We start from the raw sequence: 17,595 nt of genomic DNA on the forward strand, positions 1-17,595 counted from the left end.
ACAATTTTTTCTAATTTTATTTATCCAATCTAATCTAATGTGCTATTAACTATTCAACAACTATATATTGTAGCTTATGAATTACATTTTGTTTGGCAAAGCTAAAAACAACAATAGAGTGGCTCCTTACCTAACATAACCACAAATGGGCCTTACAACTATTCAAGTTTCAAGCTAAATAAGCAACTTTAAATGCCATCTACTTCTTCATTCTTTTCTTATAATCATTACCCTATGATATCGACTTTCCCGATTAATTCAGATTCTCACTGTAATATTTAAAAAAATATATAATAGTCCTACACCAACGGGTATTGACATTTTGTCTCCTTTTACGATTTTAGATGATACATACATTTATTATGATATCAAAGTCAAATATATAACTTAATTCTTGTTTTACAACAGTTTCGTATTATCTTCTACATGTCTTGTTGTCAAGCGAATGAAGCATTAAGCATGCATGAAAGTTGAGTTAGGTTAAAAAATGTTCGATTAAAAATTTCTATAAATATACATTCAGTGCTCGAATCCTATACCGATATACCATAATTAAGGGTAAATGAGTCCTCCACATCCCAATCACACCCCCTTCCTTGAAGGTAAATGTCATATTCAATAACATTTATTTTGTGATGTCTTCAATTCTACATCATAAATACAACTAACAAAAAGACAATCAAATATTACTACTAACAAGTAATATTTCCAACTATATGTAATAAATTTTTTTTATTTCTCTTTCCTTCCTCCCTCTTCTGTCCCTTTCCTACTTTAGAAACCAAACATTAATTAAAGAATGGGTGAAATTATGATACTATCAGAATATCTTATGATTCCTTTATGGAAGTATGAGATTTGGAGCAATGTGATCTCTTGTGAACAAATTAAAGTGCTATACTGCATTTATGAAATACTAATATTTTATACTATTACTTTACACTTAAATAAATTGTAATATTGCATGTAAAGAACAATTAATTGTATAATATTTTACTACCTATTATAAGCACAAATCTGACAGAAATGGACAAACCCCCAAAACTTTTTGTAAAAGGAAAAAGAAGTTTGGTCCAGAGATGTGAGATCAATGAGGGACAAAAGGGCCTAAAAGAACTCTAGCTAACCTTATCCAAGAGGATAGGGTTGGTTTAATGCATTAGTTTAGTTTGATTCGATTTTATGTATTACGTTAATTTAATTTAATAATTTTAAATTTTTACGTTTGATAAATTAATAAGATTTTTTTAATAGGTTCTTGATTTATAATCCTTGATTCTTAACAAATCTCAATTTACGATTTAATCAATAAGAAATATTCATAAAATGAATATATAACTTTTTCAATAATTTGACATGATAAGAAAATAATTTAACTTTACACAGTGCTTATAAAATAGAAATATTATTAATTAACATGAAAAGAAAAACTATATAATAGCAACACAGATTTAAAAAAGAAACTAGAATAATATTATAAATTGAAGATTAAAGAGCAAAGAAACTATCCATAAGGTACTGATATTAATATTTAATATTTATATAAAGGTAGAAAAATAAATGATTACAACCTTAATGAATTGTTAATTTATGCAATAACTCAATATTAAAAAATTTAAAATTAAAACAATAACCCAATAATACAACACACAAATACCATTGAAGTATCAAAGTCGTCTTACATTTGTTATTCAATTTTTGTTTACTTCCATGAAAGTCCCCTATCGTTTTGTCTCATATTTGCCTCTCCTTCTGCAGTGACGGATTCATGATTTTCTTTTTGGAGGTAAATAAACTGATATTATAAAGAAAAATAAATAAATGTTATTGCAGGGATTTGAATCTGGAGCGTGTAACATAATAATTAAGGGTCTTATCATTAAGCCATCTAATTTTATTTGTTATTGAGGGGGTTCAAAATATATCCATCTAGAAAAATACAGAAAATTTTTACTTTTATATATCGTGTATTTTTTTTGCCGAGGATGTTCGGATGAACACCCTGGACTTAACGTGTATCCGCCCCTGACCTTAAGTATGATATTTGTCACGGTGGAGGCACGTAAACACAAATAAAATACATTCAAGATACATGTATATTTGTTATCAAATATACAAAAATAAGGGAGAGAGACGAGTAAGATGGGTGAAAGGTGAGCAAGATTTGTATGCATCACAGATACATGTGAATCTCCCTAGATACGCTTTAGATATATGTATCCCAGATACATGAGAAAGTGATGAGCGAGACGAGAAAGAGACAATTGAGATGGGAAGAGAGGCATGTATGCATTTCAGATACATGCAAATCGCCCTAGAAACGCTCAATATCCCAGATACATACATAAAAGAGTGACGAGCGAGATGAGAAAGAGGTGAAGGAGGCGAGCGAGATTCGTTATGTATCTAGAACAAATTCCACATATTATTTTTGGCCCTATATATATTTCTTTGAATGTATCTGAACGTATTTGAACATATTAAAATTTGATAAAAGTACGTGATATTGCAAACTAAAATATATCTAAGTAATTAACTCGTAAAAGAAATTCTGTCAGTTACTAATTCAAAAGTCCACGAGAGTAACCTAGACAATAAATTAATAGAGTTTAATTTCTAATTCTGTCAGTGTCGAATCATAGAGTTTGTATATATCTTAAATATTATTTCTAAAATATTTTCGATTTAAGAACAATAAATTAAAACAAGTTATTAAAAAAAATGAAAGTACAATGTGAATAAACGATTATAATTAATTAAGTAGATTCGTTTACAATCATGTATATAGTCAATAACAAACAAAAAGAAAAAGTATTAGTATAAAATCTTATTATTAGACAAATGAAAAAGTTTACATGCTAGACAAATTTATGTGGTGATAATATCATCTTCTATTTGGACATTATTATAAACTTTTCTCAAAATTAATTGTTTCTTAGCCCCACTTCACATTGAAGAACAAAAGCCAGACAAAAAAACCCATTTTCCAATCCTTGTCAATAGGACCAAAAAAAAATAAAAATTGTCCTTGCTTGTTTTGGAGTAAACCACACCCTAGAACCTTGCACTAAACTAATATTAATATTTTGTATTAATAGTTAACTTTACCCTTTTAATTTGTCTATATGCAACTTGTACTTGGATCAAATATTCAAATCTAATCCTAAAGTTTGGATTCTTATTCAATTAGTCAACTATTAATTAATAAGATTTAATTAATTGGACCTTTACCAAAAAAGTCATTGAAATGAAGATACAGCTCAGCAATAAATTAATACAAAATTAGACCTCAACATATCATATACTATACTAATATACTGTATATACGATACTATATACTAATAGAAAGTACAACTACTTGTCTGATTTCATCCAACTTTACAAGATTCTACTACCTACATGCATACAATGATAATTAATTGGTAAAAAAAGTTGCACACATTTTGAAAGTCGAAATCAAAATTTAAATTTAATGAATTCATAAAATTCTTAACTTTAGTTATTGAGTTCTGATCTAATATTTCTTGATATTTGAGTAGGTTTTTTTACGTAGAATATCTATATTCTTTCTCCTATAAGGGTGCACCATAGAGGGTTGAAAACCCTATAGTGTTCGGATTCTGTCACACCACGAGGCATTGTTTATGATTGTTTGGGAATACAGTCTAAAACGAACATATGGCATTATAATCAAGGAAGCGGATGAAAATTAAGATTCTAATGTTATATGCATTTATCTAAGGCTTGAACATTAATATCGATCTCGATGAATAGTTAACGTGCATGTAAATTGATATGAATAACGTCGTTACGATTAAATAAAAAGAGAATTGAGTCACATGGGTGAGACTACGCATGATGTGGACACAATGATAACAAAGGAAGTTGGAGTTACTATAGAATGTGTGAAAGTACAAATGTCAATAGAGTTGGTATAACAATTTTTACAGACTTACAAGTGTGACTTTTACTTTGTTACCAAGACTTTTAAGCCACTTGAAAAAATCACGTGATCAACACATGACTTTTTAATATAATAAAAAGAGGACCACATTCAATATTATTAAAAGTGGAGGAGATAATATTGACAAATTGAAAAGTTAAAGGTGAAAACATATGATTCTTGTGTTTTCTACGGAGATAAAAAACACTAGAGTGATTCTTTTTATATTTCTTAATTTTGGTAGACAGAATTATCTAATATCTGTTGCTGGTGAGAGGTAAAAATATATCCAAAAATTAATTAAAATGCACGAAAATCGATCCAAACGACATTGATGTGAAATGTCCCTTTGAAGACATTCGACTATTTATTTTTAAAATAAAATAAAATTTTATGTGAAGTTCCCAACAAAATGTACTGTGTTGATTTTATATGTATAAAATGTGGAACCAAACTTTGATGAAGCATATATATGCTTTCATCATGACTAATGGTTCAGGAAAAAATTGTAACAATAAATAATAAAGTACGTTAAGTTTTTTTTTTACTGACAATTACGAAGAAAACTAGAAAGTTTTATATTGTACACTACTTAATTAATATATGATTGATATAAGGTACATTGTGATATTATTACACCACGACTGATTAACATGTTGCATAGGGTAAAAGCTGTAGTATGGGACCTTTTACTTGACAAACTACGTGGTAAAAACTAGTGTATGAACTTCGGTAGGACTCAATTGGTTTGGATGACTCGAGATCGATCCCCTTCAATGCTTTCTAAGTTGAATTTGTCATGTAGTGCTTGTTTGATGCCTGGTGCGGTTTATAGTGATTTGTTGGCTATTAAACAATAAGAGGTATATTCAGTGCGCACAAAGTGTTCATCCTAAGGACAGAGACTTTGACAGAGATTATAGTGATTGCGAATTATCTTGGGAGTTTGAAGGAAAAAAGAACTAGTGTCTTGTTGGAACTAAGATACTAGATATTAATACATAAATGATATACTATCAAAGTGGTTATCCTAAGGACAGAGATTATATCAGTATCGAATTATCTTGAAATTTTGAAGAGAAAAAAATTACTATTGATTTGAAATGTATGCAACGAAAAGACTAGATATTTTTACATGTCTGGTGATAATACATAGATGATATGTGGTCAAATTTTATATTTACAATATTATTTGTTATAATTTTTATTTTATTAGTATAACAAAATATTATTATAAAGAACATAGAACATATATATTATACATAAAAACATTGATTTCCATATAAATTATGATTATTTAACAAATTATATGTTTTGAAAATAAATTTTTTTATTAAATGATACTTATGCAACACAAATTTAAGCTAATCACGATTTAAAAAATAATGAAAATAATAAAATAAAAACTAGGTCAAATGTTCGACAGAAATTCAAATGCCTAACCATAAGACCAGAAAATCATTTGGTTTGTGGATTAATTCTTGAATAGGCAAATGATTGGTCATTTTTATGATCATATATATATAAGTTGGTATATTCGTACCATTTGACAGGTAATAATTCATTTCATTATTAAGTTTTTAGCTAAACAAATTATATATGACTGTCATTACTTGCATGTCACAAAAATATTTTTATTTATAATTTTTTACAGTGACAAAATCTGACTACCAACTCAAAGAATCCCTTATACGAAGAATCAAAGTTAAAATTATTGAATTCGAATGAAATACGAGATTTTTTATCTGCCCTTTGAATATCGACTACCGCTTATTTATATCACTACAAAAATATATATGTATATATATATATTTCATTTAATAAAAAAAAAAAAGTTTCCCCCCTAAAAAGAATTTTGAAGTATATATATATGATGGACCTACATGACTATATTTGGTTCAATGATTAAGCAAGTTGTTAGCTTAGAACAGGTGAACTTTTCTTATTTGAAAATAAAATGCGCGCCAAAGTTTTATTTTTATTTTATTAATTTATGTAGTTTTCAATGAAGTCACGAGAGTATTTATTTATGACTTTTATCATTTTAATGCATTTTTTCGTGACTTTATTGATTATCATTTGGTAACTTCTCTTTCAAGGTAAGAATAAGAATAGTTCCCTTTTTTTTTTTTTTTTTAATAACAAAAACAAAAAAAAAAGTAAGTGGACAATACTTTTCTTTTGTATTTTTCCAAAGGAGGGAAATTAGAGGAATTTTAGAAAGTATAGGTGTTAAAATGAGCTTATATTTTTTTAATTTATCATATTTTAATGAGTCGGAAAAGATTTCTCAAGCAGATAAAATTTCGTATTTGATCATTGAGAATATGGGTAAATGTGATTTTAAAAATGAAAATTAAGTCATTTTTTATTGAATTGTACTTTGACGTCAAATATAATGAAGATATAACTAATGTGAAATATTTCTTGTAAATCATTATAAGATTATTGAAGTTCTCCCATGATATTGAACTCTAAAGTAGAGTATCATTTACTCATAAAATATGGACAATCGATTTTTTTACTATCGATTTTGTTAGTCAATTCACTTTTATCCATGTAAAATATAGACACGATTAAATTATGATCCATTTTATTTGATATCATTGTTACAAGTTACGACACCTTGATGGCTTTCAATTGCTTTATTTTGATCAATAATTTAGTATTAAAAAGTTATATACGTGATAAACATTAATTATGACTCTAAAGTCTCAAGGACAAATGTAAATTAGAGTTATTAAACAAAGTTAGCCAAAAAAAATAAAATTATGAACAAGTTAAATATAAAGTTAGAGTTAAAAATTGTTTTCACAAAATGTGAATTTGCTCAAAACGTAAATTACTTTTAACAGCTATTTTTGAGAAGTGGGAACATCCTAAAATTGGAATACAGTAAAATTACACTAAATTGATATAGGTAAGATCAGGAAATATTATTATTTTATGGATATTTATTTAATCGATAAATTAATATTTATTAATTTGAATAATATGTTGAGATTTAATAAATGTTAATCCTGATTACATCAATATCAATGTATCTTACTAATTATGTATCATATTTATATAATTTAGATTAAAAAAAATCATTATACAAAAAAGTACAATGTATGTATATGATTCGTTGTAATATTTTTTTTATTAAATAATTCATTCTAACTTAAGTTCAAGAATTCAATGATTTAGTGTAAAAATAAATCTATTATACGCCATGTTCATTATTTCTTAATAATCAAATATTATTCATTTTATTTTTACTATAAGCATTTAATGTATGATCGTGAGAAAAATAAACTATATGAGCAACATAAGAATTTTCTTGAAAGCATATCCAAAAAATGACTTCTCATTTAAAAAATATCACAAATCATAACATATACCGAATATGTAAAACATTATGTGAGTACAAATGAGATCCTTTTCATCATACATAATGTTCATTCTTTCTTAATAATCAAATATTATTTATTATATTTTTACTAAAAAAATCAATGTATGATGATAAGAGAAAATATAAGCAATATAGAAAATTTCTTGAAACCTATATTAAAAAAATGACATCTCATCAAAATGTGTCACAAAATCGACAATAACGAACCACGTATGTAAAGCACTACATAAGTATAAAAGAAATTATCTCACATGTGTTCAAAAAGATTTGCTGTTATAATAACATGATTTTTTTTTTTTGAATACAATAGAAAAATTAGAGATGAATTTCAACTATATTTTAATTTTAATAAAAAATAAAATGCAATAGAAATATATTTAGTAAAATTTAAAAAACAATATATACGTAAATTTTAATTTTACAGTTATCTATAAAATAAGAGTATTTTTTATTTACCTTACTAGACATTTTGCATGTTATAATTAAGTGGAATATTTAGGACTTTGCATTGTTGAGACAAGACTTTATGAACCCAAAATAGTCATTTTCCTTTAGGGCGATTTATGGCATTGTAATAAGTGCAATAAAGAGTCATAAAAAAAAAGGAAATTATGTATTTAATCAACTAATTGAAGCAATATTAAAAATTAAATTTTGCCGCCCTCTCACTATAATTACTGGTATAAATAATAATAAAACTAACAGCAAAAATAGCCCACAAAAGTGCATAACTGAAATTTAAAACTTCATCCCTTCCTATAATTCTTAGGCATTAAAATAGAAACTGATTTATATATATATATATTTTTCTAACAATCTTTGACTCATTCCTGCATGTTTTATGTTATTAAAGCAAAGCAAAATCACATGCTACTTTTTTTAATTACAATTATTAATAATGTAAAATATTTTAAAAAGATTATTATCAAAGAAAACAACAAGTTACCACATTTTTACATAATTAATACTGAGGTAAAAAAATAAATCATTATAATCTTGAGGTAATTAATATTAAATTTATAATTTTTAAGATTAAAATTATAAATCGAGACAATTAAACTATCTTACACGAGAACAACATGGATGTCTCGTAGCTAACATTACATTAGGACTCTCTCGCGAATTTTTTTATATCATATCACGATAATAATAATAATAATAATAATTACACTTCAATCTCTAATATGTTAAACTTGATCATATTAGTCCCCAATTATGACATACTTTCATTTAAAGTATCATCGAGGATAACATAGACGTTTCATAAGAAAAACCGACATTAAAATATGTACAATAGAATTCTCAAGCGTTTCTTATTTTTCCTACCCCAAACAATAATAACGACAAATAATAATTATTACGCTTAAATTTCTAATTAATATTAAAATTGACCGTATAAATTCTCATTTATCATACACTCTAAATTCCAACTTAACTACACCACGATAACAACATTAGTGTTTTATAAGCTAATAACTAGCACTAAAAGACATACAATAAGATTTTTTGCGCGTGATTCTTGTTTCTTCTATCCCAATCACCAACAAAAAAATTAAATAATAATAATAATAATTACGCTTTAATGTCTAATTATATATTAATATTGACTAAATGAATTCTCATTAATCGTATACTCCAAATTCCAATTAAACTACCCTCGGAATCACACTAATGTTTCATAAGCAAATAGCTAGCCTTCAAAGATATTCTTGTGGGATTCAACAATAATAATAACTACGTTTCAATTCTAAATTAAATTAAAATTGACTATAAATACTAATTTGTCGTATACGTCAAATTCCAACTATAACCCTCGAGAACCACTAATGTTTCATAAGCAAATAGCTGACATTAAAAGATATTCTTGTGAGATTTATGTTTTTCCTACTCCATACAATAATAACAAAAACAATAATAATCACGCTTCAATACTTAATTATATTAAATTTGATTATGAATACTAATTTGTTGTATACTCCAAATTTCAACTATACTCCTCAAGAATCACACTAATGTTTCGTAAAGCAAATAACTGTCATTCAAAGATATTCTCATGGAATTCATGTTTTTCCTACTCCAGAGAACAACAACAAAAATAATAATTACCACGCTTCAATCCTTAATCATAAAACTAAATTGACTATATGACTACTAATTTATCGTATACTCTAAATTTCAACTATACTTCTCGAGAACAACACTAATGTACCATTAGCAAATAACTGTCATTCATAGTTATTCTCATGGAATTCATGTTTTTCCTACTCCAACGAACAACAACAAAAAATAATAATTACCATGCTTCAATCCTTAATCATAAAACTAAAATTGACTATATAAATACTAATTTATCGTATACTCTAAATTTTGACTATACCCCTCGAAAACAACACTAACGTATCATAAACAAATAACTGACATTAGAGAATATACACTAGTATTTTCACATGTTTTTTACTTTTTTCGCACGATAATAACATATAAATAATAATTATGCTTCAACCTCAAACATATTAAAATTAACTATATAAATTCTCATTTATCATATACTCCGATTAACCTTATCCTAGTCTTAGGAGGACCATAAGAGGGGAAAAAAAAGAAGAAGTGGGAGAGTCATAAGTATTTTTACAAAGTAATAAAAGTAAAGGGGAAGATTTGGTCAATAAATTTGTATTTGTACGTTACTTTTTGGTCCTTTATTTTTTTTTCCTCCTCTTCCTCTTTTATATTTGTTGTTTTTTTTGTACTCTGTTTATTGTTTTTCACCCAATTCATCCAATTACATAGCTGTGGTGGCATCTTCTCTGGTTGTGGGGTTTTTTCTTGGGGGGTGGTGGGGGCAGATGTCACCATTCTTTTATCAGCACGAGAAAATCCCACCTTTCTTTATCACCATTCTTCCCGCTCCTTATTGAATTTCGTCTGTTTCTTTATCTGAGAGGGAAACTGTGTGTATCTCTGTGTGTTTTCGTGTGTGAGTGTGTATAGAGAGAGAAAATCAAAGGGTCCATAGAAAAGTCAGATAGATGTCTAAAAAAGAAGGGGAAAATGAGAAAGTGAGTTTAGAGAGTGAAAATGTAGAGGTAGAAGTAGAAGGTAGAAAGAGTGAGGTGAGTGTGAAAGGGGAAGAAGGGGGAGGAGGAGGAGGAGGAGGAGTTGTGGTGGTGATGGATACTCCAGAGAGGAACAAGAGCCAGATCGCAACACCCATTTCCAAATTCGAGGTAAGTTTACTGATTTGATATCAGAAAGTGGTCAAAGTTTCAATCTTTTGGTGATTTTTTGAATTTTGTTTTGGGGGGAAAGGGGATTTTGGGCTAATTCATTTGAGGGTTTTGGTTGTTAGTTACTGATTTGGTTTATTCTTGATTTTTTTTGGAATTTATGGTGTAGTTGTGTTGTGGGTTTTGATTGTTGATGTCTGATTTGTTTTGTTCTGGGTTTTTTGAGAAATGGGGTTGTGTAAATCTTGCTAAATAGTTCGATTTCATGTTTTGTTTTTTTCTTTCTTCTCCTTTTCTGTCAGTTGTTGAGAGACACTGCTTCTGTAAAGGTTTTATTTTTGAGGTTAGATCAAAATTTGTAGGCACCAAAGCTTGCTGAAAATAACTTTTTTTTGGAAAATGGAGATGGGATTGAAGTAAATTGAATGAAATTTGGTTTCTGCTTCTGTTAATCCATTGGAAATTACACTTTTTGGAGAATTGGGTCTCTTTTTCCTCTTTATTTCTGTGTTTAGATGTGTTTTCTGGTGGTGGTTTTCAGTGTTATTGTAACATGATTGACCTTATCCTTGAATTTTTAGATTTGCTATCTTCCTGGTGTGTTGAATGCTTCAAGACTTGGTTATGTTGTCTCTTTTTTTCATTTTCTAAGTTAGTTCATGTGTAAAATAGAATTTCTTTCTTATCTTTTCTCTAATTTCTAACTGTTTTTATCCTTTATCACACACTTAGCCTTTCCACTTCTCTTGTTTGGGATTCTTCATCTGTGCCTTATAGTGTCATAGTTCTCCTTTCTTTGTATTTGGAAACATTGTGATGTTTTACCTTGGTTGTTCTGTCTCGATTCTATGCGGAATCAACCATTTGGCTGCTGTCTAATCCCCAATTGAAGTTTGTCCACATTTTCATCTTGCTTGGATTGGGTTTCCATGATTTCTATTGAGCTATATTGGATTCATTTCTTCAAGAAGGTTAAAAATAAAATGAAATGTGCAGTCACCACATTCATGTCTTTGCTGGAAATTGACTATTTTGCTTGGATTGCTCTTATATCTCATTAGGTGCTCTAATTAATTTCCAGGTATTGTTGGATAGCTTGCATGTGCCTCTAGTTAACTAACGAAGCAAATAAGCTGCTTTAGTATATGATTTAGGAAAGAGCAAGAACGAACCAAGTTCATTTTCTTTTGTGCACATTATTAACTTGAGGTCTTTTTTGTTCCTTTTGCATTAGGATCAGATAAAGGTAAATAACATATTTTTTCTGAAAAGGCCTAGATTGCTGCATGGTTGAAATTCTGAAATCCACATGTTCATGAAATTATCACTATCATTTAGTTTTCTCTCTTGCAATCTGAAGGTCTGCTTTTTCCCTCTATGCAGGAGTCCCCTTTTTCTAATTTCCTTAACAATCTTTCCCCCATCAAACCAGTTAAGGCCGCACATTTTCCCCAGACACTCAATACCCTTAGTTTTGGATCTATACCGTCTGTGTTCACCTCACCCCATGTCAGCTCTGCAAGGGAATCCAGATTTCTAAGAAGGTAACAAATGTTCATTATCTCTCACTTGATTTGTTGATTGTCTATCAGGCTTATTTTTTGTTATTTTTGTTGTTTTCTCCAGGCACCTGCTCTCGGATCCATCAAAACCAGAATTTGCTTCTGATAACAGTGCTAAAGTTGATAATGATGAAGGTATGTCAGATGCTGTAAATAGCTCAAATGAGCCCAAGGAAAGTTTAGGTTCTCAGAATTCTGTGGTTGAAGCATCCAATGAATGCTCAAAGCTTGCCGTTGAGCGAACTCTAAATTATGAGTGCAATGATAGTCCCAGTACTTTACCTACTGGGAGCTTTAGAGGTAAGAGTTTGTCAGAGTTTGCAGGCAGTTCTGTGACATATGTCCCTTTGGTACAAGGTATGTCTGGAAAAGGTTTGCTTAGATGTGAAGTTAATACGGAGGGGAAAAATGAACTTGATCCAAATAAAGAAGCTCCAGGATGTGATTGGGAGAATTTGATTTGTGATGCTACGGATCTACTGATCTTTGACTCACCTGGTGACCCTGAGGCTTTCACTAAAGCAGCAGGTCCTAATTTGAGGCACTTCGGATTTGCTTCAAATGAAATGCAGAACATGCAAGCTTTTGGTCAGGCTAGTACCAGCGAATGTGGTGTAGATGGAAGTGAAACAGAGAAACCGTCTACTCAACCTGCGGACGAAACCCAAGTCAATGAATATGCTGAGAACCAAAAAATGAAACCTGATTCTTCTCTAACAAATGACGGCATAGGTGTGGGTCAAAGTGAAAGAACTGATACTGAGGTGAGGAATTGCATTCTGCATACTAGTATTATGCAGCGCTTTTATTGTTTTTATTATATGAGGTAGTCACTACTTTTTGTGGCTGATCAGCTGTTGGAGTTCCAAGCATTTTCTCTGCTTTTCTTTTTCTTTAATTATCTCTTTTTCTATGTTACGGCTTGTGTTCAACTTTTTTGACTACAAGTTTGCTTGGGAGAACTATTGTGTATTTTGTAAGCTTGGAACTGATTTTATGAGTCTCTAGTTGTCTGGGTCCTTGACCTTGTCACAGCTTGAAAGCGTTTGACTGGTTCCCTATTACTATGAGATGCAACATATTTTAGCTTTTCACCAATTCAAGGAAATCTTGGTTATTTGCAATCATTATTGATAGAATATGGGGAAAGTAGTCAAACATAGAGCATGATTGTTAGTGGTATATTAGCTAATCTTAAAGTTGTTTATTTGTCTGTTCTAGTTTTTATCAGTGCTATCTTTATTAGTTGTGAGCATATTTTGCATGGACTTTTTAGTTCTTCATTTTGTGATCTTGACCTGTTACTGGTTTTCTGTTTAGATGGTCTCTACTCTATACCGTGGAATGAGAAGACGTTGTCTAGTTTTTGAGATGGTGGGATCTCGAAGAAAGCATGTAGATGAGGGTTCTGGCTCTTCTGCTGTGCAAGACACTGATGGAAACCTTGCCTGCAATGAGAAGCAACTAGTACCTTATAAGGCGGTCAGTGAATCTTCACGATGCATTTTACCTGGAATTGGCTTGCATTTAAATGCCCTTGCAGCATCTTCGAAAGATGGTAAAGTTGTCAAGCATGAAACTAATGCTTCTGGGAAACAGCTTTTAATTACGCCTGGCTCAGCTGTCAGTCTTCATCCTTTAGTTGCTGGTCAAGAATCAATGAGTAAATCACTGCCTGAAACCTCTAAAGAAATTGTACCTTTTGAGAATAGTGTACCTCTTATGGAGGATGCTAGCCTGGCACCTGGTTATGTAAATAATGAAGAGCTTAGTCAGACTAGTCCAAAGAAAAAGAGGCATGTCCATCCTTCTCCCCTATGATCATGTTTTGTTCTTGTAATCTTTTGTGCTACCATTATCTGATTACAAATTATTTTTGCAGACGTCGATTGGAGCCTGGAGAAGGTGAAGCATGCAAGCGCTGTAATTGTAAGAAATCAAAATGCTTAAAACTGTAAGTTATTCTTCTTCTTTTATGTGCTATCTTTAGTTTGTACTCAATTTTCATGCCGTGGGTTGCTTATCGAGTATTTAGATGAGGCGGCGGTTGTTTAATTTGCCTTTTTCTTTGTGGTTAACTATGGGGTGTTTGGTTAGTGAAAATTGTAGAGATCTATAAGTACATAAGTTGTAATACAGTGAGTAATAATCCCCATATTTAGTTGGTGCATATGCATATTTTGTCGAGACGTTTTATTCAATGCCTCAAAGATTGGATATAAGGAGTAAAACATAAAACATTTCTTTGATTTTTAATTGGATAAACCTTGTGACAAATAATATAGTTGGTCTGTAAATCACCTGTTTATCAGATCAAAGAAGTATCGTTTATTTATGCAAAAATAATTAAACCTCTCAAAAACCCTACTCCATTTCTCACATTCAGAAAATAATTGACACCCTCCTGTCCCTCCATGACTTCATCTATCGAGCCTTCAGAGTCTTTCAAATCCTATGAGCTTAAATACACTCCCTCCGGGCACAAACTCGCCATCTCCAGCGTCAAATTCTCTCCGACAATGGCAAACTCGTAGCCACCTCCTCTATAGACTAGAAGTCATTACTAGGAGTGCATACACATTCCACATAAAATAGGAGTACATACATTTCACATAAGTTATGTGCGTAGTATTTATGCGAGAAATGAAAATGGCAATCCAATGTTGGCTTAGTTGCAGTTCTATGTCAAGATCATTTCTTTTGTAAAAGAGAAACCAAACAAACCTTATAAAGAAGACGAGAAATGTGCTTTTACCATGTTACAAACTTCTTGGGCATATCAATTTTCATTCAGTTCTGTGTTGATGGAGCCAATTATATCTGATGTAGCTCTTTGTTGGATGTTTTTCGTACATCTCTGAATTTGAGATGACGAGATATGCTGAAAAACTTCTTTGGACATGTGGTTACTACCCCAACTATCTGTTGTAAACCAAAAGAGAAAAATAATTCTGGATTGAGATATCACCTGTGTTTTGACATAGTTGAAGCGGAAATTGTGATCTATGTGATTTAGACCTTAATAGAAGATATAGCCCTCTATATCAGCCAAACATTCTTTATTATGTTACTGTAGTGAATGTGATTACTCCATCTACAAATTTAACATTCCTATTTTACTTCTATGCAGTTACTGTGAATGTTTTGCCGCTGGAGTCTACTGTGTGGAGCCATGTGCATGTCAAGACTGCTTCAACAAGCCTATTCATGAAGATACTGTCCTTGCAACTCGCAAACAGATTGAATCAAGAAACCCTCTTGCTTTTGCTCCTAAAGTGATAAGGAATGCCGACACTATTTCTGAAACAGGGGTAAGGAAGAAGTTCTTGGCTTTCATTGTCAGATATTTGTTATTTCGAACTCGCGGATAAGTCATATAAAACATGTAATTTAATTGCATTGCAGGATGATTCCAGCAAGACTCCTGCCTCAGCTCGTCACAAGAGAGGATGCAACTGCAAGAAATCCGGCTGTCTGAAGAAATATTGTGAATGCTATCAGGTCATTCTTTTTTAATATTTACAAGTTGCATTGGTTATGCATTTGTTTATACATCAGCTGATAGGTAATTGCTTTTGTTCTTGAAGGGAGGGGTTGGATGCTCCATTAATTGCAGATGTGAAGGATGCAAGAATGCGTTCGGAAGAAAAGATGGTAAGTCTACTTGGCTACTTCTGATAATGGCTTGATTTTAAATTTAAACATTCCCTGCTACCCAAACCAAAAGAATGATTAAAGAAATCGCATACTCATGCCTAAGAAAAAAGAACGAGGGTTTGGCGTTAGATCATATCATCTTTTTAGTTCCATTCAGTTGTTGTGATATATAAATGTAGTTTGAAAATCTACTATTATCATTCAGGTTCTGTTTTCATAGGCACAGATGGGGATGCTGAGGAAGAGGAAACAGATGCGTATGAAAAGAGTACTGTCGATAGAGCTTCTCACAAAAACCTATTACATAGTGATGTTGAGCTGAATCCAGATTCCACCGTCCCTGCTACACCTTTAGCGTTTAGAAGGTATGTCAATCATTGAACTTTTCAAGCGAAGTTCTTTCTTTATGCTTTTTCATGTCATGTTATCATTCTAATAAGTTAGCTGACGAAAAACTTTGCTTTCTAGACCACCAATGCAGCTCCCTTTCTCGTTGAAGAACAAACCACCTCGATCATCATTTCTATCTATCGGATCCTCATCTGGTATATTTGCTGGCCAAGGTGTCGGAAGGCCAGACTTCTTTCAACCTCAGCCTCAGCCTCAGCCCAAGTTTGAGAAACCATTTGAGTCAGTTAAAGAAGATGAAATGCCTGAGATACTCCAACAAGGAGGGACTAGCTCTCCAATCAGTGGCATTAAGACAGCTTCTCCCAACAGGAAGAGAGTTTCTCCTCCTCATTGTGACTTTGCGAATTCGCCTAGTCGTCGAAGCAGCCGCAAGTTGATACTGCAATCCATTCCTTCATTTCCTTCCCTCACTCCCAATCCTTGAGGATCATCATCATCCAATCCAGTAGGTGAATTTTGGAAGGAAAATTTTTTATTATCTTTATTGTTGTAGTTATTAGTTTAGTTTAGTACACCTTCATGGACCTTTTGAACCCCCTCCCCCTCCCCCCTTATGCTTGTATAATAGCCTTGTTGTTTCTTAATAACATTGTTTTGTCCTTTAATAATGAATTAAAAATTGTTAATGTACTTCTTTTGTCATATTCTTTAGTTAGTTTACTACTTGTTACTTGAGCTGAGGATCTTTCGGAAACAACCTCTCGAGGTAGGTTTTCGTTCACTCTACCCTCAAAATACCAGTAAGTGATTTTGTGTGCAACATCTAATATGAGTGTTTCATATTATAGAAGTTGGCCTTCAAACAAGATGTTACAAAGGCCCAACAAATAGATGCCTTGCTTGTTCATGTTATATTCTCTTTATACAAGTTCACACCTTTTTCTTAAACACATCTCCCCAATCATTTGTTTTCCTTGTGTAATTCTATTCACATCTAAGTGTGGTGGGCATAATTATTGCTTTTGCAGTTCCCATCTTTTGACTCACTGTAATTCTCATCCTTTCGAATCTGGATTTATCTTATATTCACTGACATTACAAGGAATCTATACATTCTTAGTATATTTTAATATATACATACACATCACCCTCTTCAATATAAGGAATATCGGAAACAATCTTTGTTATCTTCACAAGGTAATAAGAAAGGGGCTACGTGCACACTACCCTCTTCAGACTTCGGATATGTTTGTTGTAATGTGTGGCCACATGATCACTTTTAATTTTATCTTTGTTTCTTGTCTGCTGTAGATAAAATTGTAAGAGATGGATGAAGAGAATAGTCATTTTTCAACTTTGTGTGTTCAGAAAGCACAACACAATTATTGTACCATTGCATTCACTAGTTCTTTTCAAACTCTTTAGGGCTAAGGGTGTGTAGGGTGGGGGTGAGGGGGGGGG

The 17,595-nt window shown here is 31.1% G+C and overlaps 1 protein-coding gene across 2 annotated transcripts; it reads left to right on the top strand.

The window, feature by feature from the left end:
* Positions 1–10,104: 10,104 nt before the first annotated feature.
* On the top strand, positions 10,105–16,824 carry LOC107031376 (protein tesmin/TSO1-like CXC 2). Of its 2 annotated transcripts, none has more exons than XM_015232720.2 (10): positions 10,105–10,564; positions 11,948–12,108; positions 12,191–12,890; positions 13,447–13,922; positions 14,009–14,080; positions 15,257–15,437; positions 15,532–15,627; positions 15,714–15,780; positions 16,004–16,148; positions 16,252–16,824. In XM_015232720.2, exons 1-10 carry the CDS (start codon positions 10,367–10,369, stop codon positions 16,616–16,618), a joined length of 2,463 nt encoding a protein of 820 aa, XP_015088206.1. In that variant the 5' UTR covers positions 10,105–10,366; the 3' UTR covers positions 16,619–16,824. The 2 variants fall into 2 exon arrangements, with proteins under 2 accessions (XP_015088206.1, XP_015088205.1); XM_015232719.2 differs by having other exon boundaries at positions 10,107–10,564; positions 15,989–16,148.
* Positions 16,825–17,595: the final 771 nt, after the last annotated feature.

This window comes from Solanum pennellii, chromosome 9 (assembly GCF_001406875.1).
Source record: "Solanum pennellii chromosome 9, SPENNV200".
Lineage (NCBI taxonomy): Eukaryota > Viridiplantae > Streptophyta > Magnoliopsida > Solanales > Solanaceae > Solanum > Solanum pennellii.

Excerpts from the sequence above, each read along its gene's own strand:
- LOC107031376 (XM_015232719.2), top strand. The coding sequence starts at position 10,367 with ATGTCTAAAAAAGAAGGGGAAAATGAGAAAGTGAGTTTAGAGAGTGAA. Across the intron at positions 10,565-11,947 it reads CACCCATTTCCAAATTCGAG|GAGTCCCCTTTTTCTAATTT; the intron begins GTAAGTTTACTG and ends CCCTCTATGCAG. Across the intron at positions 12,891-13,446 it reads GTGAAAGAACTGATACTGAG|ATGGTCTCTACTCTATACCG; the intron begins GTGAGGAATTGC and ends TTTTCTGTTTAG.